We start from the raw sequence: 24,420 nt of genomic DNA on the forward strand, positions 1-24,420 counted from the left end.
CTCATTTGATAGAATGGAAAACATATTATAGAAATAGAGGTGACTTTGATTGGTTTTACTATGAAAAGAACCTTGAAATGGAGCTCAAAGTAGGGGAAATGTTTGATTTTTGCACATGTTCAAAGTAAACAAATGATGTCATTTTCCAATAAATGTCCAACTAGCCATTCTAATATGCAATCATGAATGGGTTGACATTATTTATACAACTATTACAATATTGCAGTAGTCTGCATAACAGTAAATCTTCTATTTTTTGTTTGAATAAAAATAGAAAGCAAGAGTAATATCAGAGGGGCCTAGAGATGTGACTGATGAACAAATAAAATGTTATTTTAGAGCCACGAATATCTGCATTGTTCATTCTGGACCCTATTTTGTAACTGTCATACTTTTTAATTTTCGTGAAATTGGCCAAATTGCAAATTTCTGGCCACGTAACTGTCATACTTTTTAATTTTCGTGAAATTGGCCAAATTGCAAATTTCTGGCCACGTTATTGGGTAGTTCAAATCAGTAAATGGGCAGTTTCTTGTACTTAATCGATAGAAAAAATGGAGTTCTAAAGAAATCGCTATGAGTCTGGTCGACTGGAACAATGGAATTAGCCGAAAATAGGGCTCAAAGTGGTCGTAATCGCCCACTTGGTATTAAAATAAATATTATTATTATTATTTTATTATTATTATCACACTGGCCGATTCCCACCAAGGCAGGGTGGCCCGAAAAAGAAAAACTTTCACCATCATTCACTCATTCACTGTCTTGCCAGAAGGGTGCTTTACACTACAGTTTTTAAACTGCAACATTAACACCCCTCCTTCAGAGTGCAGGCACTGTACTTCCCATCTCCAGGACTCAAGTCCGGCCTGCCGGTTTCCCTGAATCCCTTCATAAATGTTACTTTGCTCACACTCCAACAGCACGTCAAGTATTAACCCTTTGACTGTTTCAGGGCCCTCTCTGAAACTGTCATTCTATGTCGCCAAATATTCGAAAAAAAAAAAAATTATTTTTTCTTATGAAAATGTTAGGAATATTTTTACTAGTGTTTTAAGCCTAAAAAAAAATTTTTGCCATCAGTACTTACCGAGATATAGAGCCGCAAAGTTTGCAGAAATTGACGTGCGTACGGCAACAGCGGCAACTGCCGCCCACCCGGTATTCTTTTATTTACTCTAATTCAAAGGTTTCTTGCATTTTTCAATATTTTTCTTTTCCAGGTAACTTATGTGGCCTGTGAGACCAATGTAAGGTGCATTGTTCAAATATACACTCATTATTTACAACACAATAACAGAACAAACTTTATCACTATTAGTTTGTGTATACACTTTGTTTACACAAACAATACAAAACAATGTTTATTACTATTGTTCCATAATATATATACATATGTACAGTCACTAACCACGTTCCTAGAACTGCTGCAGCTTGTGGGCGTTTTGTGGTATGCATACATACATAACACCTCTTCTGAGCATTTTTCTTGGCAGTAGTAGGAGGCAGTTGTATGGGGTAGTGATCACCAGGCCTCAAACGAGATGACGTCTGTGGGCGCTGGTCTATTGCAGGAGTTGCTCCTTTGTACTTTGCAATTATTTGTCTGATTACTGACAGGCAAAATTCACCATATTTTGGTGTTTTGTTGGTCTTCAACTTGTATATGTTATAAGCATTTAGCATAGAGATATCAACAAGATGGAAAAAAAGTTTGATATACCACTTATAACTCTTGCGTACACAGTCTGCAAACCCAATCTGCATGTCACATTTGTCCACTAAGCGCATATTGAGGTTGTAGTCCATGACAGCTGCAGGCTTTAGAATGGGTTCATTGGTCTCTCTGTTGTCCCTGCCACTGGGTACCATTTCGTTTGTGTGAACTGATGTCAACAATGTGACATCACGTTTGTCATGCCACCGAAATGCCATGATGTCATTGGCAGCAAAGGCTTGCACCTCACCTCTGCGAGTGCCAGCGTCGAACGTTGGCATATGTTTGCGATTACCACGCACTGTGCCACACACATCTGTCAAGTTCACTCGCAAGAAATCACTGAGTAAGGGGCTTGTGTACCAGTTATCAGTAAATAACATATGCCCCTTACCAAGATATGGTTCCATCATTGTTCGAACCACATCACCAGAGATACCCAATAACTTCATGGTATCTCTCAAAGTATTACTGCCAGTGTACACAATAATATCTAAAACAAGACCACTTCTGCAATCACACAGTACAAATAGCTTTATACCAAAGCGTTTCCTCTTGCTTGGTATATATTGCTTGAATGAGAGTCTTCCTTTGAATAAAATCAAGGACTCATCAATAACAAGCTTCCTGAAGGGATAAAAATACATGCAGCACTTTTGTTTCAGGTACATAAACACATTTCTTATCTTATATAACCTGTTGCTTCTGTCAGGCCTGGTTTTGTCTGAAAAGTGTAACATACGCAACAGTATCAGGAAACGATTGACACCTATAATGTCACTAAAACCTGGAGTTGAAATCAGGCGATCTGTTGTCCAGTATGTGGTGACAGTGTGCTTATACACATGTGGCATAAGCATTATTGTGGCAAAAAACAGGTACATCTCTGCCACAGTTGTCTCCTTCCACTTGTGTAGCCGTGATTTTGGTGAGAGAATTGTATTTGCCATGGTGTATTCACAGTATGTGTTGGTTTCCCTGACAATGATGTCCATCAGGGGTTCATCGAAGAATAACTCAAAGCAGTCCAGTTCACTGGCATTGTTCCCAAGTGGACAAGATGGCTTTATTCCACTTTGTGTTTCATCAAAGTCATGGGGACTGGGAACAAACTCGTCACCGTCCTGCCAATCCCAGATGCGGTCTGCTGATGGGGTCTGGATATTGTACCGTGGTTGTGGCTGTGGTTGTGGCTGTGCAGGTTGTGGTGGTGCAGGTTGTGGCAGTGTGGGGTAGGGTGAGGCTGGTTGTTCTGCTGAGTCAGCCGCGTGGCTAGTAGCGTGGCCCGGTGATGGTGCCACATGGGCCGTGCCACCCTCACTATCACCACCACTGCCTCCTCCCTCACTGTCACCATTCATACCCATCGTTACAATATCGTCATCTTCACTATCAGGTCGTGGTGTTGGGCCACGGGATGTGCTCCCAGAGTTTCTCCTTCCCCTTGGAACAACATATGAAACACTACCAGACCGCATGCTACGTCGTACATACTGGCGCTTCACTGGGGAATATTCACTCTCACTGTCACTAGAACTGCTTTCAATGACTTTGAAATCACTATCACTATCACTATCACTATCACTGCTATCATCAGGGTGTTGTACACGACCAAATAGTTTCCTCTTTCGTCCTGGTACAGGCGAACGTGAACGTGAACAAGCCAGCACAGCACCAGAGGTCGAAGGTTGTGGGTCATCTGGGTTTTCGTCACTATTTACGTTATCCTGGGCACTTTTTTCGGTAACACTCACTTGAAAACCCTTGAATTCACTGTCACTGACACTTTCATCGCTGTTAGAGCTATCACTTGGGAACAAAAGACCTCCAATCCGCCGAGGAGTGAGGAACTTCTTACCGAGAGGCATGGTGAAAATGGACTGACAACATGGCGTTCCCACAATGCACCGCTAGGTCCCAGATTTTTTTCACAGGGTGCACACCGACCACTGAGACCCCTTCTCTCCCGTGTAGGCCTATCAGGCCTTTGGCGCTCGATTTGAAGCCGCTAGAATTTGTGCGTATAAATACGTCAGAAACATTGGCTCGTAAGACGTATTTATACGTCGGAAACAGTCAAAGGGTTAAAAACCATTTGTCTCCGTTCACTCCTATCAAACACGCTCACGCATGCCTGCTGGAAGTCCAAGCCCCCTCGAACACAAAACCTCCTTTACCCCCTCCCTCCAACCTTTCCTAGGCCGACCCCTACCCTGCCTTTCTTCCACTACAGACTGATACACTCTTGAAGTCACTCTGTTTCGCTCCATTCTCTCTACATGTCCGAACCACCTCAACAACCCTTCCTCAGCCCTCTGGACAACAGTTCTGGTAATCCCGCACCTCCTCCTAACTTCCAAACTACGAATTCTCTGCATTATATTCACACCACACATTGCCCTCAGACATGACATCTCCACTGCCTCCAGCCTTCTCCTCGCTGCAACATTCATCACCCATGCTTCACACCCATATAAGAGCATTGGTAAAACTATACTCTCATACATTCCCCTCTTTGCCTCCAAGGACAAGGTTCTTTGTCTCCACAGACTTCTAAGTGCACCACTCATCCTTTTCCCCTCATCAATTCTATGATTCACCTCATCTTTCATAGACCCATCCGCTGACACGTCCACTCCCAAATATCTGAATACATTCACCTCCTCCATACTCTCTCCCTCCAATCTGATATCCAATCTTTCATCACCTAATCTTTTTGTTATCCTCATAACCTTACTCTTTCCTGTATTCACTTTTAATTTTCTTCTTTTGCACACCCTACCAAATTCATCCACCGATCTCTGCAACTTCTCTTAAGAATCTCCCAAGAGCACAGTGTCATCAGCAAAGAGCAACTGTGACAACTCCCTCTTTGTGTGATTCTTTATCTTTTAACTCCATGCATCTTGCCAAGACCCTCGCATTTACTTCTCTTACAACCCCATCCATAAATATATTAAACAACCACGGTGACATCACACATCCTTGTCGAAGGCCTACTTTTACTGGGAAATAATCTCCCTCTTTCCTACATACTCTAACTTGAGCCTCACTATCCTCGTAAAAACTCTTCACTGCTTTCAGTAACCTACCTCCTACACCATACACCTGCAACATCTGCCACATTGCCCCCCTATCCACCCTGTCATATGCCTTTTCCAAATCCATAAATGCCACAAAGACCTCTTTAGCCTTATCTAAATACTGTTCACTTATATGTTTCACTGTAAACACCTGGTCCACACACCCCCTACCTTTCCTAAAGCCTCCTTGTTCATCTGCTATCCTATTCTCCAATAATAACTCTACCATACACTTTACCAGGTATACTCAACAGACTTATCCCCCTATAATTTTTGCACTCTTTTGTCCCCTTTGCCTTTATACAAAGGAACTATGCATGCTCTCTGCCAATCCCTAGGTACCTTGCCCTCTTCCATACATTTATTAAATAATTGCACCAACCACTCTAAAACTATATCCCCACCTGCTTTTAACATTTCTATCTTTATCCCATCAATCCCGGCTGCCTTACCCCTTTCATTCTACCCACTGCCTCACGAACTTCCCCCACACTCACAACTGGCTCTTCCTCACTCCAAGATGTTATTCCTCCTTGTCCTATACACGAAATCACAGCTTCCCTATTTTCATCGACATTTAACAATTCCTCAAAATATTCCCTCCATCTTCCCAATACCTCTAACTCTCCATTTAATAACTCTCCTCTCATATTTTTAACTGACAAATCCATTTACTCTCTAGGCTTCCTTAACTTGTTAATCTCACTCCAAAACTTTTTCTTATTTTCAACAAAATTTGTTGATAACATCTCACCCACTCTGTCATTTGCTCTCTTTTTACATTGCTTCACCACTCTCTTAACCTCTCTCTTTTTCTCCATATACTCTTCCCTCCTTGCATCACTTCTACTTTGTAAAAACTTCTCATATGCTAACTTTTTCTCCCTTACTACTCTCTTTACATCATCATTCCACCAATCGCTCCTCTTCCCTCCCACACCCACTTTCCTGTAACCACAAACTTCTGCTGAACACTCTAACACTACGTTTTTAAACCTACCCCCATACCTCTTCGACCCCATTGCCTATGCTCTCATTAACCCATCTATCCTCCAATAGCTGTTTATATCTTACCCTAACTGCCTCCTCTTTTAGTTTATAAACCTTCACCTCTCTCTTCCCTGATGCTTCTATTCTCCTTGTATCCCATCTACCTTTTACTCTGTGTAACTACAACTAGAAAGTGATCTGATATATCTGTGGCCCCTCTATAAACATGTACATCCTGAAGTCTACTCGACAGTCTTTTATCTACCAATACATAATCCAACAAACTACTGTCATTTCGCCCTACATCATATCTTGTATACTTATTTATCCTCTTTTTCTTAAAATGTGTATTACCTATAAATGTTACTTTTTTTCCTCTGACTTTTTTTTCCTAGCCAAAATTGTGACTTACTTTCTGTGACTTTTTCCAGACACCGTATGTCTCCTTTGTTCTAATTTAGGAAAATAATGGTGTAACAGTGGAATTGGATATGATTGCTGAGAGTAGGACCTGCATAGCTTGGGATAGGGGACCTACTGCAGTGATTTTATTTAGAAGAGCAACACCTCCAGATGTGTCGGGGCCAAGTTCTATCATAATGTCTGCATGTTTACTACCATGGAGCATCTCACAAATAACTTCTGCCAACTCATCAGGAATATTTCCTCTGTATGCTCATTTTTTCCCAAAATTTACAGTGTGATTACTCGGTTATCTTTATAATTACCATCTGGGTAAGTGTTTCATTCATGATTATTGAAGTCGCATCATAAATGCCAAGAACTGTCAACTTAAACTTTATACATTGTGTAACAAATCTGACACTTATCTTTGATACACCCTGGCTTCACCTTCAAGCAAAACAGAGACAGTCTGAGATCACTTAACAAATAATGTTCATAAATGCAATGTGATTACTATTGCTGGATTTTTTAATGAAAAAAGTTAACTGCTTTATATTGAAACTTGAATATTAACTACAGCCTATCTTCACTTAGTGACATAATCGTTTACCAACAACTCAGACTTAAGATGGGCTCTCTGACCACAATACATAAATAAATAATGTATATTAGAGCTGATTTCCTCTATTCTGTTTAATACAGTATACAGTACATTACTGTATAAACATTAAAAAATATGCCAGAAATGTTACAAATGGTACAAAGGTGACATTTCAACAGCATCAAAAATGGTTGACACCAACTCACTACCATTACAGTATGCTTCTCACTTTGCGACGAATTTGTTTACCGATGTTGTCTTAGGAACGGAACTATGTCGTTAAGTGAGGAGAGGCTGTATGTAAGTTGGTGCTCTTATGTATATACTGCCCCTTCTCCTGTATAAATTACCAACTTTAAAAAGAAAAACTTTTGTTTTTCTTTTTGGGTCACACTACCTTGGTGGGATACGAATGGTTTGTTGAAAAAGAAAATGTTTACACTGTACTGTCATAATACTATATTCTTTCCTCTAGTTACCATTTAATTCTTTTTCCTCTTGACAGTATGATCAACCGCATGCATACTATGGAGTATTTGATGGTCATGCTGGCATAGATGCAGCTGTATACAGTGCTGCTCATCTACATCAGTACATGATTCAGAACCCACAATATGAGATGAACCCAGAAGCAGCACTCAAACACGCTTTCCACATAACCGACACAAATTTTGTCAAGAAAGCCAGCAAAGAGGTTAGTTTAAACATTGTTTAAAGTTATAGACCCCTAAAGGTCAGTCTGTTTTTTTTTCCACTTGAAGTTCTAACTGTATTTAAAAGAAAAGGTAAGATTTTGTTCGGATTTTCAACCCCAGAGGGTTAGCCACCCAGGATAACCCAAGAAAGGCAGTGCATCATCAAGGGACTGTCTGTCTGATTTCATTGGGGCTCTCAATCTTCTCTCTCAGGATGTGACCCACACTAGCTGACTTAAACCTAAATACTGTACCTTCAGTGGTACCCCGAGTTTCGGCCATAATTCGTTCAAGTGTCGTTACCGAACGAATTTGTTCCTATAAGGAATAATGTAAATTAGATTAGTCCGTTTCAGACCCCCAAAAACACACTTAAAAAAGCACTTACAGTAATACACTTACATAATTGTTCGAGTTGGGAGCTGTACGAAACTCAGGGTACCACTGGACTTGCTTGGTAGGTGAATGGGACAAGAGATGTAAGGAAACACACCCACTGTTCCCACCCTTGCTGGGAATTGAACCATGGACACTCAGCATGTGAGTATGTTTACTATCGTATACATATTCATGGAGAGTGAGGTAAGAATAATAAAGAATTGTACATCAGGTGCTGATGATGATGGTAACAGTTGGCCTATTTTTTATTTTATTATCACACCGGCCGATTCCCACCAAGGCAGGGTGGCCCGAAAAAGAAAAACTTTCACCATCATTCACTCCATCACTGTCTTGCCAGAAGGGTGCTTTACACTACAGTTTTTAAACTGCAACATTAACACCCCTCCTTCAGAGTGCAGGCACTGTACTTCCCATCTCCAGGACTCAAGTCCGGCCTGCCGGTTTCCCTGAATCCCTTCATAAATGTTACTTTGCTCACACTCCAACAGCACGTCAAGTATTAAAAACCATTTGTCTCCATTCACTCCTATCAAACACGCTCACGCATGCCTGCTGGAAGTCCAAGCCCCTCGCACACAAAACCTCCTTTACCCCCTCCCTCCAACCCTTCCTAGGCCGACCCCTACCCCGCCTTCCTTCCACTACAGACTGATACACTCTTGAAGTCATTCTGTTTCGCTCCATTCTCTCTACATGTCCGAACCACCTCAACAACCCTTCCTCAGCCCTCTGGACAACAGTTTTGGTAATCCCGCACCTCCTCCTAACTTCCAAACTACGAATTCTCTGCATTATATTCACACCACACATTGCCCTCAGACATGACATCTCCACTGCCTCCAGCCTTCTCCTCGCTGCAACATTCATCACCCACGCTTCACACCCATATAAGAGCGTTGGTAAAACTATACTCTCATACATTCCCCTCTTTGCCTCCAAGGACAAAGTTCTTTGTCTCCACAGACTCCTAAGTGCACCACTCACTCTTTTTCCCTCATCAATTCTATGATTCACCTCATCTTTCATAGACCCATCTGCTGACACGTCCACTCCCAAATATCTGAATACGTTCACCTCCTCCATACTCTCTCCCTCCAATCTGATATTCAATCTTTCATCACCTAATCTTTTTGTTATCCTCATAACCTTACTCTTTCCTGTATTCACCTTTAATTTTCTTCTTTTGCACACCCTACCAAATTCATCCACCAATCTCTGCAACTTCTCTTCAGAATCTCCCAAGAGCACAGTGTCAATAATAGTGGTCTATTATTTAGGTTTGAACTGGTGTTTGATTACAGGTCAGGTGTTTCCCATATTCAATAATGTGTTTTGAAGGTTTTGCTTGCTGCAAGCACCATGGTTCTGTTTAGTAGTGTACATTATGCCAATGATTGCTGGTTCCAGGCACCATCTGAATATGTGACCTTCTTTATAATAAGTTTGGGGTTTCCATGTCATAAGGTGTCAGTGTTTGTCATGATGAATGACACATGCATTGTTTGTCTTATTAGACATATGAGCATAATGACATTCCTAAATTCTGTTGTCTAATCTCTGTTGTTTCTTTTGTTTATTGTTAATGCACTTGGAATAACGTATACCCCAGCACTGCTGCTATTTGATTCTGTGTTCAGGTTTTTGTAATATCACAAGTGGTTTTTGAGGTTGTGATAGCTGTGTTAGTGCCACTGCTTTTCAGTGCCTTGGCGAGTAGATCTGTGAGTTGCCTGTTTGAAATACAAGGTGCCTGTCTGAGTTGTCATCTTTAGAGGTAGGTAGGATTTTCTGTTCCTGTCTGCAGTTTAGGATTAATTGTGACAAAAAATTGTATTGCAGAAAAGATGTTATTTATGGTGTCTCATTTGTCTTCATATAAATTTGGTGCTGCACATTCAGTGAGTTTTCAAAAAAGAAGCAAATGAAGATGTGTTATTTTGCCTTTTAGGGATAGCAGGTGTAGGGAGGCTTGCCCACAGATCTCATCATGATCATTGAGCCACAGGTGACCCATTGATGAATTGGGTAAATTTAGACCATATTTTGAGGTGGTAATAAATGTACACAGAAGCTTGGAATAAGGAAGTGGACACAGAAACTTGAAACAAGGAAGTAGTTTGTTGAGGGTTGAGAGGCCCTCTCCCAAACTCCTTCTCAGGGTCGAAAATTTTTCTAAAAAAAAAAATTCTAATAAAATGATAGAGAATCTTTTTCCAATCATAATGACAACCAAAAGTATGAAATATAATGGGAAATTTATGGAATTATGCTTTTGTGAAGTTAGAGGTCTCAAAGTGGGCGATTTCACCCACTTTGAGCCCTATTTTCGGCCAATTCCAATGTTATAGTTGACTAAAATCATAGCTATTTCTCTAGAACTCCATTTGTTCTATCAAATGAGTACAAGAATCCTCCCATTTACCGATTTCAACTACCCAATAAAGTGGTCAGAAATTGGCAATTTGGTCAATTTCACACAAATTTCAAAAGATGCCAATTTCAAAATAAGGTCCAGAATAAACAAGACAGACATTTATGGCACTAAAATAACATTTTATCTGTTCATTAGTCACATCTCTAGGCCCCTCTTACATTACTTTTGCTTTCTATTTTGAATTTTTATTTTCACAGAAAATAGAAGTCAGTGCACTTGTGAAAGAATATCAGACTCACCAGTTGACGTGTATTGGATGCGTGGCTTGATTTGTTTACTCTTGAACATTGGCAAAAATCGATCATTTCCGCTACTTTGAGCTCAGTTTCAAAGTACTTGTCATCATGAAACCAATCAGAATTATCTCTAATTCTGTAATATATCTTCCATTCTATCAAATGAGACTAAGGAAACCGAGAATACAACCACAAATACCATACGAAAATATACAGTGGACCCCCGCATAGCGACCTTAATCCGTGCAAGAGGGCTGGCTGTTATGCGAAATGTTCGCTATGTGAATTAATTTTCCCCATAAGAAATAATGGAAATAAAATTAATCCGTGCAAGACACCCAAAAGTATGAAAAAAAAATTTTTTTACCACAAAAAAATGTTAATTTTAGTACACACAAACTGAAAAAGGCATGCACAATTACATGACACTTACTTTTATTGAAGATCTGGTGATGATTGATGGGATGGGAGGAGGGGAGAGAGAGTGTTAGTGTTTAGAAGGGGAATCCCCTTCCATTAGGACTTGAGGTAGCAAGTCCTTTTCTGGGGTTACTTCCCTTCTTCTTTTAATGCCACTAGGACCAGCTTCAGAGTCACTGGACTTCTTTCGCACAACATATCTGTCCATAGTGGCCTGTACCTCTTGTTCCTTTATGATTTGTCTAAAGTGGTTCACAACACTGTCATTGTAACAGTCACCAGCACGGCTTGCAATAGCTGTGTGAGGGTGATTTTCATCAAAAAAGGTTTGCACTTCAAGCCATTTTGCACACATTTCCTTAATCTTTGAAGTAGGCAATTCCTTCAATTTCTCTCTCCCCTCCTTTGAACCAGTTTCCCCAGGTCTGGCCTCTTGCTCTTGAAGTTGATCTATCAGCTCATCAGTGGTTAGTTCTTCATTGTCCTCCTCCACCAACTCTTCCACATCCTCCCCACTAACCTCCAACCCCAAGGACTTCCCCAATTCCACAATTGATTCCTCAACTGGTATACTCCTCTCAGGGTTAGCCTCAAACCCTTCAAAATCCCTTTTGTCTACACATTCTGGCCACAGTTTCTTCCAAGCAGAGTTCAAGGTTCTCTTAGTCACTCCCTCCCAAGCCTTACCTATAAGGTTTACACAATTGAGGATATTAAAGTGATCCTTCCAAAACTCTTTTAGAGTCAATCGAGTGTCTGTGGTCACTTCAAAGCACTTTTGAAACAGAGCTTTTGTGTACAGTTTCTTGAAGTTGGAAATGACCTGCTGGTCCATGGGCTGCAGGAGAGGAGTGGTATTAGGAGGCAAAAACTTCACCTTAATGAAGCTCATGTCCCCATAAAGTCGCTCTGCCACGTCTGTAGGATGACCAGGGGCATTGTCTAACACCAGGAGGCACTTAAGGTCTAATTTCTTTTCAGTTAGGTAATCTTTCACATTGGGGGCAAATGCATGGTGTAACCAGTTATAGAAAAATTCCCTAGTGACCCATGCTTTACTGTTTGCCCTCCACAGCACACACAAATTATCCTTGAGGACATTCTTTTGCCTGAACGCTCTGGGAGTTTCAGAGTGATACACTAATAAAGGCTTAACTTTGCAATCACCACTAGCATTGGCACACATCAACAAAGTAAGCCTGTCTTTCATAGGCTTATGTCCTGGGAGTGCCTTTTCCTCCTGAGTAATGTAGGTCCTGCTTGGCATTTTCTTCCAGAACAGGCCTGTTTCATCACAATTAAACACTTGTTCAGGTTTCAGTCCTTCAGTTTCTATGTACTCCTTGAATTCATGCATGATGAGGGAAAAAGAGTGAGTGGTGCACTCAGTATGCCGCTTTGTGGTCCGAACTGGCAGCCTCACCATGCCGTATCACACTATGTATGCCACTACGCTTCTTAAATCTCTCAAACCAACCTTTGCTGGCCTTAAATTCACTCACATCATCACTAGTTGCAGGCATTTTTTTAATTAAATCCTCATGCAACTTCCTAGCCTTTTCACATATGATCGCTTGAGAGACGCTATCTCCTACTAGCTGTTTTTCATTTATCCACACCAATAAGAGTCTCTCAACATCTTCCATCACTTGCGATCTTTGTTTCGAAAACACAGTTAAACCTTTGGCAACAACAGCTTCCTTGATTGCCGTTTTCTTGCCCACAATAGAAGAGATGGTTGATTTGGGTTTCTTGTACAACCTGACCAGGTCGGTGATACGCACTCCACTTTCATACTTATCAATGATCTCTTTCTTCATTTCAATGGGAATTCTAACCCTTATTGCTGTAGGGTTGGAACTAGAAGCTTTCTTGGGGCCCATGGTCACTTATTTTCCAGAAACAGCACCGAAAACACTGTAATAATACGAAATATTCCGATTGTATGCTTGAATGTTACCGCGGAGGCTGGCTGGTAAACAATGGCACAGGCGGCACATGTGAGGCTGGCTGAGGGCGCACATTGGACGCGTCTCGGACGAAGGCCGCTGAGCGGGTTTTTGTCCACTATGCGGGGCAAAATTTTAGCGAACAAAGCGTCCGCTATGCGGATTGTCCGCTATGCAAGGCGTCCGTTATGCGGGGGTCCACTGTACTAGAAAGTCGTTGTTTTAAACCAAAAACACAGTTCAAGTTTTTTTTTCTCATTATGCACAGCATGCATCAGGATTTTTTTTATACTGTGCACACTGACCACACAGATGCATTCTTTCATATGTATGCCTGCCAGGTTTCTTCCATCAGATTTGAAGGTGTTGAATTTAGGTGTACAAGTACGTGACCGACCCTGGCTGCAATGACTTGTACATCACCGACCTTCAAAGGGTTAATAAGATACTGGCATTTAGTGATGCTAGGTGTGCATTAATATCTTACGGTGTTTGTGTAAGACCCTGACATGACAGTATAGTACAGGCAATGTACTTTTGGCTGTAATGGCTGCTATACAAGCCACAAAGCTAGTTGGTTCTGAAACACTACCTCAAAATCTGTGTTCTATTAATCTTCACCCTTCAGCAAGTATTGTCAAAACAAAAAAAGAAGTTTTTAAGTGGAAACTTGACCAATTCGTACAATGGTTGCTAGAATAATCATGGCAGTATTGACTTAATGGACCACTAGCAGCAATGGTTTAGTTAACCAGTCAGTCAACAATGAAGTCTGACTTCAGGCTGGGCTTCAAGATGAGAAGAATTCTAGGAACTGTTCACAGGTAGATTAGTGCACACACAAAACATTGTCAGGAAATGTATATTTAGGATCAGTTATGATAGGTTTATTCAAATCAGAGCTAGGATATATTTAAGACATGCTAAAGAGGATACATCTACATACTGTAATTTGTTGTGAAGGACTAAGTGATGGATGGAACAGTGTAGGATGGAACACAGCATTAATATGTGGGGTTATAGTAAGTAGATAGGGTTTTTTTTTTTTTTTTTGGAAAATAGTACTGTAGTACATTGGAACCTCAAATATCGAACTGCTCCCAACTCAACTAATTATGTAAGTGTATTTTTGAGGGTTTGAAATGAACTAATCTAATCCTGATGGGAATAAATTCGTTCGGTAATGGCACTCGAACAGCCGTCTGGAACGAAGAAAGTTTGATATTTGAGGTTTCACTGTATGTTAAGTTTCAATTATGTTGACTGCTTGCAATTTATCTCTACCCCCACCAGTTAAGTATACATATATAATCCCCACCAATTCAGTATGCACCATTTTAATTCCTAAAATTTATATTGAAATATACACTCATTGTTTATACACAAAGATGCACAATAATTATAATAACTAACACAGGTTTAGAGATAGCAAATCTTTTTTCACAAACCACCTGGAGGTAGTCGAGGTAGGTTCCATATATAGTTGTAAGAATAAGTATGAGAAGGCCCTTGATGCCTTTTCATATCTATTTGTCACTGCCTCTGCTGCCACTTCTGCCTCCACCATGACCTCTGCCTCCACCACCACCTCTGCCATCACCTCCCCCCTGCTCCTAACTCTTCAGAATGCCTGCTATCTCACAGCCCTTACATTTTCTTCTCTCTTTCCTCATATTATTAAATACACCATCACTTCTTTCTCTTAGCTCTTATAGCTTCAACATTTACTCATCAACTAGGCTGTGATGGCTATATAAACTGCAGGTAGCTGGCAGCATCAGCTGGTTGACCTGGCTTTATGAAAAAACTAAACTAATCACAGTTCTCTCTCTCCTTAGTTAATACAGGATAAGTATTTTCTGTCCTAGGTAGTAGGTTGGTAAACAGCAACCGCCTAGGGAGGTACTACCGTCGTTTCAAGTGAGTGTACAACGAAAACCTGTAATTGTTTTACATGATGGTAGGATTGCTGGTGTCTTTTGTTTGTCTAATAAACATGCAAGATTTCAGGTATGTCTTGCTACTTCTACTTACACTTAGGTCACACTACACATAATGTACAAGCATATATATACACACCCCTCTGGGTATTCTATTTTCTTTCTAGTTCTTGTTTATTTCCTCTTATCTCCATGGGGAAGTGGAACAAAATTCTTCCTCCGTAAGCCATGCATGTTGTAAGAGGCGACTAAAATGCCGGGAGCAAGGGGCTAGTAACCCCTTCTTCCATATAAATTACTAAATTTAAAAGAGAAACTTTCGTTTTTCTTTTTGGGCCACCCTGCCTTGGTGGGATATGGCCAGTGTGTTGAAAGAAGATGAAAGAAGTATTTTCTGTATTAGTGGTACCTCGAGTTATGAGCTTAATTCGTTCCAGAAGGCTGTTCGAGTACCGATACTGAACAAATTTGTTTCCATAAGGAATAATGCAAATTAGATTACTCCGTTTCAGAGCCCCAGAAATACACTTACAAAAGCCCTTACAAAAATACACATACATAATTGTTCGAGTTGGGAGCTGTTCAAAACTCAAGGTACCATTGTATTAACCTAATGTTGAACATTCAGGCATTTCATTATAATTAATGATTAACATACAAAGAATTGTCAGCTGCGTGGTAGCACTGGACATTGCTGATGCTTTTGATTGAGTGTGGCACCAGGGCCTCTTAGCAAAACTGCAAGCTCTGGGAATTGCAGGATCTACGCTATGTCTCCTCAGTGATTACCGTCATGGTAGATCTCTAAGGGTAGTTCTCAATGGAACAGAATCAGCAAGACATCCTTATTTTTTTTTTTTTTTTTTATTATCACACTGGCCGATTCCCACCAAGGCAGGGTGACCCGAAAAAGAAAAACTTTCACCATCATTCACTCCATCACTGTCTTGCCAGAAGGGTGCTTTACACTACAGTTTTTAAACTGCAACATTAACACCCCTCCTTCAGAGTGCAGGCACTGTACTTCCCATCTCCAGGACTCAAGTCCGGCCTGCCGGTTTCCCTGAATCCCTTCATAAATGTTACTTTCCTCACACTCCAACAGCACGTCAAGTATTAAAAACCATTTGTCTCCATTTACTCCTATCAAACACGCTCACGCATGCCTGCTGGAAGTCCAAGCCCCTCGCACACAAAACCTCCTTTACCCCCTCCCTCCAACCTTTCCTAGGCTGACCCCTACCCCACCTTCCTTCCACTACAGACTGATACACTCTTGAAGTCGCTCTGTTTCGCTCCATTCTCTCTACATGTCCGAACCACCTCAACAACCCTTCCTCAGCCCTCTGGACAACAGTTTTGGTAATCCCGCACCTCCTCCTAACTTCCAAACTACGAATTCTCTGCATTATATTCACACCACACATTGCCCTCAGACATGACATCTCCACTGCCTCCAGCCTTCTCCTCGCTGCAACATTCATCACCCATGCTTCACACCCATATAAGAGCGTTGGTAAAACTGTACTCTCATACATTCCTATTGGAGCAAATGTTCCACAGTGAAGTGTTCTGGGACCATTGTTATGGAATGTCTACTTCAGTGACCTTCTTCATCTCGTCCCAGAATCCCATGCATATGCAGATGACTGTACACTGACATTCACTTATCCAAGAGAAGAAATGCCAGCTGCTCTTAGCTACATCAATGACCAGCTCAGAGCTATATCAGCTTGGGGAAATAGATGGCAAGTAACATTTGCACCTGAGAAAACACAAATGATGATGATCTCTAGGCACCAAGATGGTAATGCCGGTGCAGTAGTAAGGATGAATGGGAGGGTATTGGCACCTGGGGAAGAAGCTGATATCCTTGGGGTGAAATTTGACTCCAAACTGACCATATAAAACCATGTTGTAAATCTTGCAAACAAGGCAGCCAGGAAGCTTACAGCACTTCACCGTATCTCACATCTGCTTGACAGCAGGGGTTGCAAGATTTTGTACGAGGCACAAGTACGCTCACACCTTGAGTATGCTCCACTTTCTTGGTTCGCCTGCCCTCCTCATATGCAACTACTTGACAGAGTAGAGAACAGAGCAAGACGTCTCATCTCTCGCATGTACCAATCCTGGATAGATCTGTCATTTCAGCAGAGCCTTCAACACAGGAGGGATGTGGGTGGCCTTACTGTTATGTACAAGGCCAATACTGTAAAAGTCCTACACTTGGATCCACTTCGAGGACGTGAAGCAAGTTTCTATACCACAAGATGGGCAGAAAGCAGCAACTTCACTCTGGCTGTACCCTTCTCCAGAACATCACTTCATCTGAGATCATTTATTCCCAGGATGACTCAGGTATGGAACACATTCGTACAGCATTATGATGTCACTGAGATAGTCAGTTGATCTTATGAAAATGCTGGCCCACAGATGGCTCCAACTTTATCCTGTTCCCTACTTGTATGTTTCATAACAATAAAAATGCTTTCAAATGAGCTGATGTAGGTAACAGCTCTTAGCTTGTAAATAAAGTTAGGAATCCTTAACCTGTGAATAGCTTGCCAATGAAGCTAGAGATCCTTAACCTTGTCAAACCCTGTGTAAAAAAAAAAAAAAAAAAAAAAAAAAAAAAAAAAAAAAATTGCCTCAATACTTTCAAATTTTATGTAATTTTTTTTTTGATAGGAGCTTTATTGAATGTAGAGTCTGTTCTGGGTTAAGGGTTTTTATTATGCATGAAGATAAATCTTTCTCCTCCTCCTCTTCTTCCTCTGTCTTTATGGTCAAAATTATCAGGTCCTTAAGAATTCTGGCTGCCTCATGGTCCCTTTCATTTCCTTTTATTACAAACACATCCCTTTAATTGAGAAGTGCAACAAAAATATTGTTGCATTCAATGGTGTCAGTACGGTAGGGCCCATATTATGATGTTTCGTCTTATGGTGTTCCGCTGATATGGACATTTCAAATTATGACCAAAACTTGCCTTACGGCTCTCTCCACCTGACTTTCTAATACGGTCATTGCCCACCACCCAGTTTGTTTACATTCTCCATGAGCACATCTCTCCATTATGTCTGGAAACTTTCCAAAATTTAAAGTGTTTTAAAGTTATTTCATAGTTTTTTTTTTTTTAACATGTCGGCCGTTTCCCACCGAGGCAGAGTGACCCAAAAAGGAAGAAAAAACTTTCATCATCATTGAATACTTCCACCATCATTCATACAAAATCACCGTTTTTGCAGAGCCGCTCAGATACAACAGTTTAGATGTCATTCCAAACAGCCAATATCCTAAACCCCTCCTTTAAAGTGCAGATATTATACTTCCCACCTCCAGGACTCGAGTCCAGCTAACTGGTTTCCCTGAATCCTTAAACAAGATATTACCCTGCTCACACTTCAACAGCTCGTCAGGTCCCAAAAATCATTTGTCTCCATTCACTTCTATCTAAAACGCTCGTGCACGCCTGCTGGAAGCCCAATCCCCTTATCCACAAAACCTCCCTTACCCCCTCCCCCCCACCTTTCCAACTACAACCTTCCACTACAAATTTATATGCTCTCCAAGTCATTCTACTTTGTTCCATCTTCTCTAAATGACCAAACCACCTCAGCAACCCCTCTTCAGCCTTCTGACTAATACTTTTAGTAATGCCACACCTCCTACTAATTCTCTGCATAATATTTACACCACACATTGCCTTTAGACATGACATCTCCACTGCCTCCAGCCTCCTCCTTGCTGCAGTGTTGGTACCACTATACTCTCATACATTCCCTTCTTTGCCTCCATGGATAATGTATTTTGTTTCCACAGATACCTCAAAAGAGCACTGACCATTTTTCCTTCATCAATTCTGTGGTTAACCTCATCCTTCATAAACCCGTCTGCTGACAAGTCAGCTCCCAAATATCTGAACACATTCACTTCTTCCATACTCCCTCCCTTATTATGTATATACGTATATTGGACAGTCAGTTTCAGTATATATACCTTCCTCCAATTCTCTACCCTGATAGCTGCAACAGAACTCTCAGGCATAACACAAGACACAAAAACCTCTTTGATGTTCCCATGCTTAACTCAATCTGTGTGAAAAATCAGTGCGTGAAGTCTCTATAGGTCCCCTTTCTGTCAATTGCTTCAGAGCTATGAAAATTAAAATGTTTATTTATAACCCTTTCAGGGTTAATTTTGGGAAGTGAAAAATTAGGAAAGTGCAAAATTGCTAAATTCTGACTACTGTATTGGATAGTTGAAATAAGTAAATGGGTGGTTTCTTGTACTCATTCAATAGAAAAAATGGAGTTCTAGCGAAATAGTTACGATTTTTGTTGACTAGTACACTGGAATTGGCCGAAAATAGGGCTCAAATTGGGAAAAATCGCCGATGCGTAAACATCGAGACCGCTAACTTCGCGAGAGCATAATTCCGTAAGTTTTCCATCAAATTTCATACTTTTGGTGTCATTATGAACGGGAAAAGCTTCTCTATCTTTTCATAAGAAAAATAATTTTTTTTTTTTAAAATTTGGGCGACCCTGAGAATAAGTCTGGGAGAGGGCCTGGGGACCCTGAAAGGGTTAATAATAATAATAATAATAATAATAATAATAATAATAATATAGTGGATCCTCGGTTTTTGTCTTTAACCCTTTCAGGGTTTCCGACGTACTAGTACGGCTTATGCACCAGGGTTATTGACATAATAGAATGCCTAAATTCTAACGCCTTCAAATCTAGTGAGAGAAAGCTGGTAGGCCTACATACGAAAGAATGGGTCTATGTGGTCAGTGTGCACAGTATAAAAAAAACCTGCAGCACACAGTGCATAATGAGAAAAAAAAACTAATGGTGTTTTTGGTTTAAAACAGCGAATTTGCAGTGTATTTTCGTATGGCATTTATGGTATATTCTAGTTTTCGTGGTCTCATTTTATAGAATGGAAGATATATTACAGAAAATGAGATGATTTTGATTGGTTTTATGATGAAAAGTACCTTGAAATTGAGCTCAAAGTAGCAGAAATGTTGGATTTTTACCAAATTTCAAAAGTAAACAAATCATGCCGAGTGTCCAATACACGTCAACTGGTGAGTCTAATATTCTTTCACAAGTGCAGTGATATTAGTTATACCATTTCTACACCATTTCTACACTAATGCAGTAGTCTGTCTAACAGTAAATCTTCTGTTTTTTTGTGAGAATAAAAATACAAAGTGAAAAGCAAGAGAGATGTAAGAGGGGCCTGGGGACGTGACTAATGAACAGAGAAAATGTTATTTTAGTGCCAGGAATGTCTGTCTTGTTTATTCTGGACCCTATTTGGAAATTGGCATCTTCTGAAATTTGTGTGAAATTGGCGAAATTGCCAATTTGACCACTTTATTGGATAGTTGAAATCAGTAAATGGGTGGTTTCTTGCACTCATTCGATAGAAAAAATGGAGTTCTAGTGAAATAGATATGATTTTTGTCAACTAGTACACTGAAATTGGCCGAAAATAGGGCTCAAAGTGGGTAAAATCGCCGATGCATAAACATCGTCAAGACTGCTAACTTCACAAGAACATAATTCCGTAAGTTTTCCATCAGATTTCATACTTTTGGTGTCATTATAATCGGGAAAAGATTCTCTATCATTTTATAAGAAAAAATAATTTTTGCTTTTTTTTTTTTTTTTTTCCGAAAAATTTTCGACCCTGAGGACGAGTTTAGGAGAGGACCTCTCGACCCTGAAAGGGTTAATTCATTCCAGAAAGTCTGATAAAAGCCAAATTCAACGAAAACTGAAGCAATATTTCTCATAAATAATGTAAATCCAATTAATCTGTTCCAGACACCCAAAAGTATTAACAAAAAATACATTTTGTAGAGAATAACTACAGTTTTACGTACAGAAAACAATGAGAAATAAATATAAAGGACTAATGAAATGGATAAATGAACATTTAATATCACTTTTACCTTTATTGAAGACTCTTGTTGGCTTATGGAAGACGGCGAGGAGGGGAGAGGGAGGAGGAGAGGTTATTGTTTGGAAGGGGAATCCCCTTCCATAAGGACTTCAGGTATCGGGTCCCTCCGGGATTACTTCCCTTCTTTGTCTTTTACTGGCATTGTACCCCTGTTACACAAAAAATCTGTCCAGAGAGGTTTGTTTCTGGTGTCTCACTAAGATTTGCCTAAAATGGGACAAGGCATTGTCATTGAACATGTTGCAGATACTGCTTGCAACAGCTTTGTTTGGGTGATATTTCTCCACAAAACTTTGCAACTCACTCCACTTTGCACACATGTCCTTAAGCACTGAAGAAGGCACATTCTCCCCTCCCTCTTCCTCCTTCTCTGAAGCAATTTCCTCAGCTGCAATCTGTGCTGTTCCAGTTGAAGGTGTGGTTAGCTCTTCCCTGTGGTCGTCCACCAATTCTTCAACATCCTGGCCACTTACATCCAACCCTCATGGACTTACCCAAAGCCACAATAGATTTTACAACAGGTGTAGGGTTGTCAGGGTCAGCCTCAAACACTTCAAAATCCTTCTCTTGGACTCATTTTGGCCACAATTTCTCGCCCTCTTTATCAAAGGGCTGGCACTCGGAACTTTTTTTGACCACATGGTAGCTTATTTAGCAGTTGCACTCGATAAACAAGCACAAAAAACACTGGATTATTACGAAATGTTTCATATAAAAGCACAGGGTAATGTTCACTCGAGAAACAAAACAAGATTGACTCAAAACATATACGTGGGATGCTTTGTGTGGGTGTGAGCAGGTGGACACATTCAGTACGGCAGACGAAAACCGAGGTGATGAACGAAAACTGGGAGAAAATTTTGATGAAAAAAGTTGTTGAAAACCAAATTCGACGAAAACCAGGGCAAACGAAAACCGAGATACCTCTGTAATAATAACAATAATTACAGTGGACCCCCGAGTTTCGTGAGCCTTGAGCTTCATGAATTTCAACTTTCGGCAACTTTTTTCATCAAAATAAAGCCTCGCAGTTCCTGATTTGCCTCGTGATTCCTTCATCATATGGAATACATCCGTGCTGCCAGGTGTACACGAAGGCTTCCACACAACATTCAGGAATATGTGTGGCATTGTTTGTGGACGAGTGACCATCACCACACACGTTCATACGATACATTTCGTCATAATCCATTTTTTTATTGTGCTGGCAACTCCTAAATAAGCCACCATGGGCCCAAAGATGGCTTCTAGTGCCAGCCCTTTGGTAAAGGTGAGAAATACGATAAAATTAAAGAAAGAAATCATCACAAAATATGAAAGTGGAGTGCGTGTGGTCAAATTCAGCAGGATATACAGGAAGCCCCATTCAACGACCACTTCCGTTGTGTCGAAGAAAAAGGAAATCCAGGAAGCTGTTGCAAAAAGAGATCACAAATGCTGTACTTGAAGATGTAGAGAATTTGTTCTTAATGTGGATCAACCAAAAACAATTAGCAGGAGATAGTGTTATACAGTCGATAATTTGTGAAAAGGCAAGGCAGTTGCATGCTGATATTATAAAGAAAATGCCTGAAACAAGTGCTGATGTTAGTGAATTTAAGGCAAGCAAAGGCTGGTTTGAGAGATTAAAGAAGCATAGTGGCATATACAGTGTGGTAATGTATGGCGAGGCTGCCGGTTCTGACAAATATGCAGCTGAAAAATTTGTGCAGGAATTTAAGGACTGTGAAGGATTCATCCTCCACCAAGTGTTCAGTTGTGACAAAACAGGCCTCTCTTGGAAGAAAATATCAAAGAGGATCTACATCACGCAGGAGGAAATGGCACTACCAGGACACAAGCCTATGAGAGACAGGCTAACTCTCATGTTCTATGGTAATGCTAGTGGGGATTTCAAAGTGAAGCCTTTACTGGTGTATCACTCTGAAAATCCCAGTGTGTTCAAGAAAAACATTGTTGCCAAGATTAAATTGTGTGTGATGTGGAAGGCTAGCAGTAAGGCATGGGTCACAAGGGAAATTTTCCTTGATTGGTTCAATGAAGTGTTTGGCCCGAGTGTGAAGGAATACCTCCTGGAAAAAAAATTGCCACTCAAGTGCTTCCTGGTAATGGACAGTGCTCCTGCTCATCCTCCAGACTTGGATGACCAAATGGTGGAGGAGTTTAGTTTCATGAGTGAAGTTCTTTCCCCCTAGTACCACTCCTCTCATCCAGCCCATGGGCCAGCAGACCATTTCAAACTTCAAAAAACTGTACACCAAAGCAATGTTTCAAAGGTGCTTTGATATGACCTCAGACACTCAGTTGAATATCCTCAATTGCATAAGCCTTATAGATAAGGCTTGGGAGGGAGTGACTTCCAGGACTTAGCTTGGAGAAAATTGTGGCCAGAATGTGTCCAAAAGAAGGATTTTGAAGAGTTTGAGGCTGACCCTGTTGACCCTACACCTGTTGTGCAATCAATTGTGGCATTGGGGAATTCCATGGGGTTGGATGTGAGTGGCCAGGATATGAGAGTTGGTGGAGGACCACAGTGAAGAGCTAACCACTGAAGAGCTGCAAGACCTTCATCTGCAACAGCAACAGAACACAGCTGAGGAAATTGCTTCAGAGGAGGAGGAAGACAGAAGGAAGAAGGTGCCTTCTTCAAAGCTTAAGGACATTTGTGCAAAGTGGTGTGAGGTGCGAACGTTTATGGAGGAACATCACCCTGACAAAGCTGTTGCAAGCCGTGTCAGCAACATGTACAATGATAATGTCTTGTCCCATTTGAGGCAAATTTTAAAGAGATGCCAGAAACAGAGCTGTCTGGAACAATTTTTTGAGCAACAGGGGTCCAGTGACTCTCAAGCTGGTGCTAGTGACATTAAAAAACAAAGAAAGGAAGTAACCCCAGATAAGGACTTGGTACCTAAAGTCTTTATGGAAGGAGATTTCCCTTCCAAACAATAGTGTTACTTCTCCATCCTTTCCCCTCCTCCTGTCTTCCATACACCATCAAGAGTCTTCAGTAAAGTTAAGTGTGATATTATTGTTTTATACTTCATTTCTTATTCTTTTCTGTATGTAAATCTATATTAATCTTAAAAAAAATAATTTTTGTTAATACTTTTGGGTGTCTGGAATGGATTACAGTAATTGGATTGACGTTATTTCTTATGGGGAAAATGGTTTCGAAATTCATGAATTCCGACTTTTGGCAGACTCTCTAGAATGGATTAATCATGAAACTGAGTAAACTGTATAATAATAATAATAATAAAAACGGCAAACTTCACAACACCACCAACTCGGTGCACTGTTTACCTTGCCATGGAAGCATTTCTCTCGTGTTTTGCTTGCATTTTGTAGAGTTATTTTGCCAAATTTCATTAAATCACCGTAAGCCTTTAATAACCCAACAAAAAGCTGCAGTGCGATTGATTACTAACTCCTGCATTAGACAACACACTCCACCTCTTTTCAAGAGTCTTAACTTGCTTAATATACAAAACATCCACGCTTATTATTATGTCTACTACATACACAGAACACTATACTCAAATGTAAATCCTCCTCTCAA

At 40.5% G+C, this 24,420-nt stretch overlaps 1 protein-coding gene across 1 annotated transcript in view; it reads left to right on the forward strand.

The window, feature by feature from the left end:
* Nucleotides 1-24,420, forward strand: part of LOC128698891 (protein phosphatase 1F-like) — a 225,052-nt gene that overhangs the window by 52,158 nt on the left and 148,474 nt on the right. The window contains exon 3 of the mRNA XM_070096781.1: nt 7,302-7,490. Coding sequence (XP_069952882.1) covers nt 7,302-7,490 — 189 coding nt within the window. The remainder of the gene's footprint in view (nt 1-7,301; nt 7,491-24,420) is intronic.

The sequence above is a fragment of the Cherax quadricarinatus genome, chromosome 55 (assembly GCF_038502225.1).
Source record: "Cherax quadricarinatus isolate ZL_2023a chromosome 55, ASM3850222v1, whole genome shotgun sequence".
NCBI lineage: Eukaryota > Metazoa > Arthropoda > Malacostraca > Decapoda > Parastacidae > Cherax > Cherax quadricarinatus.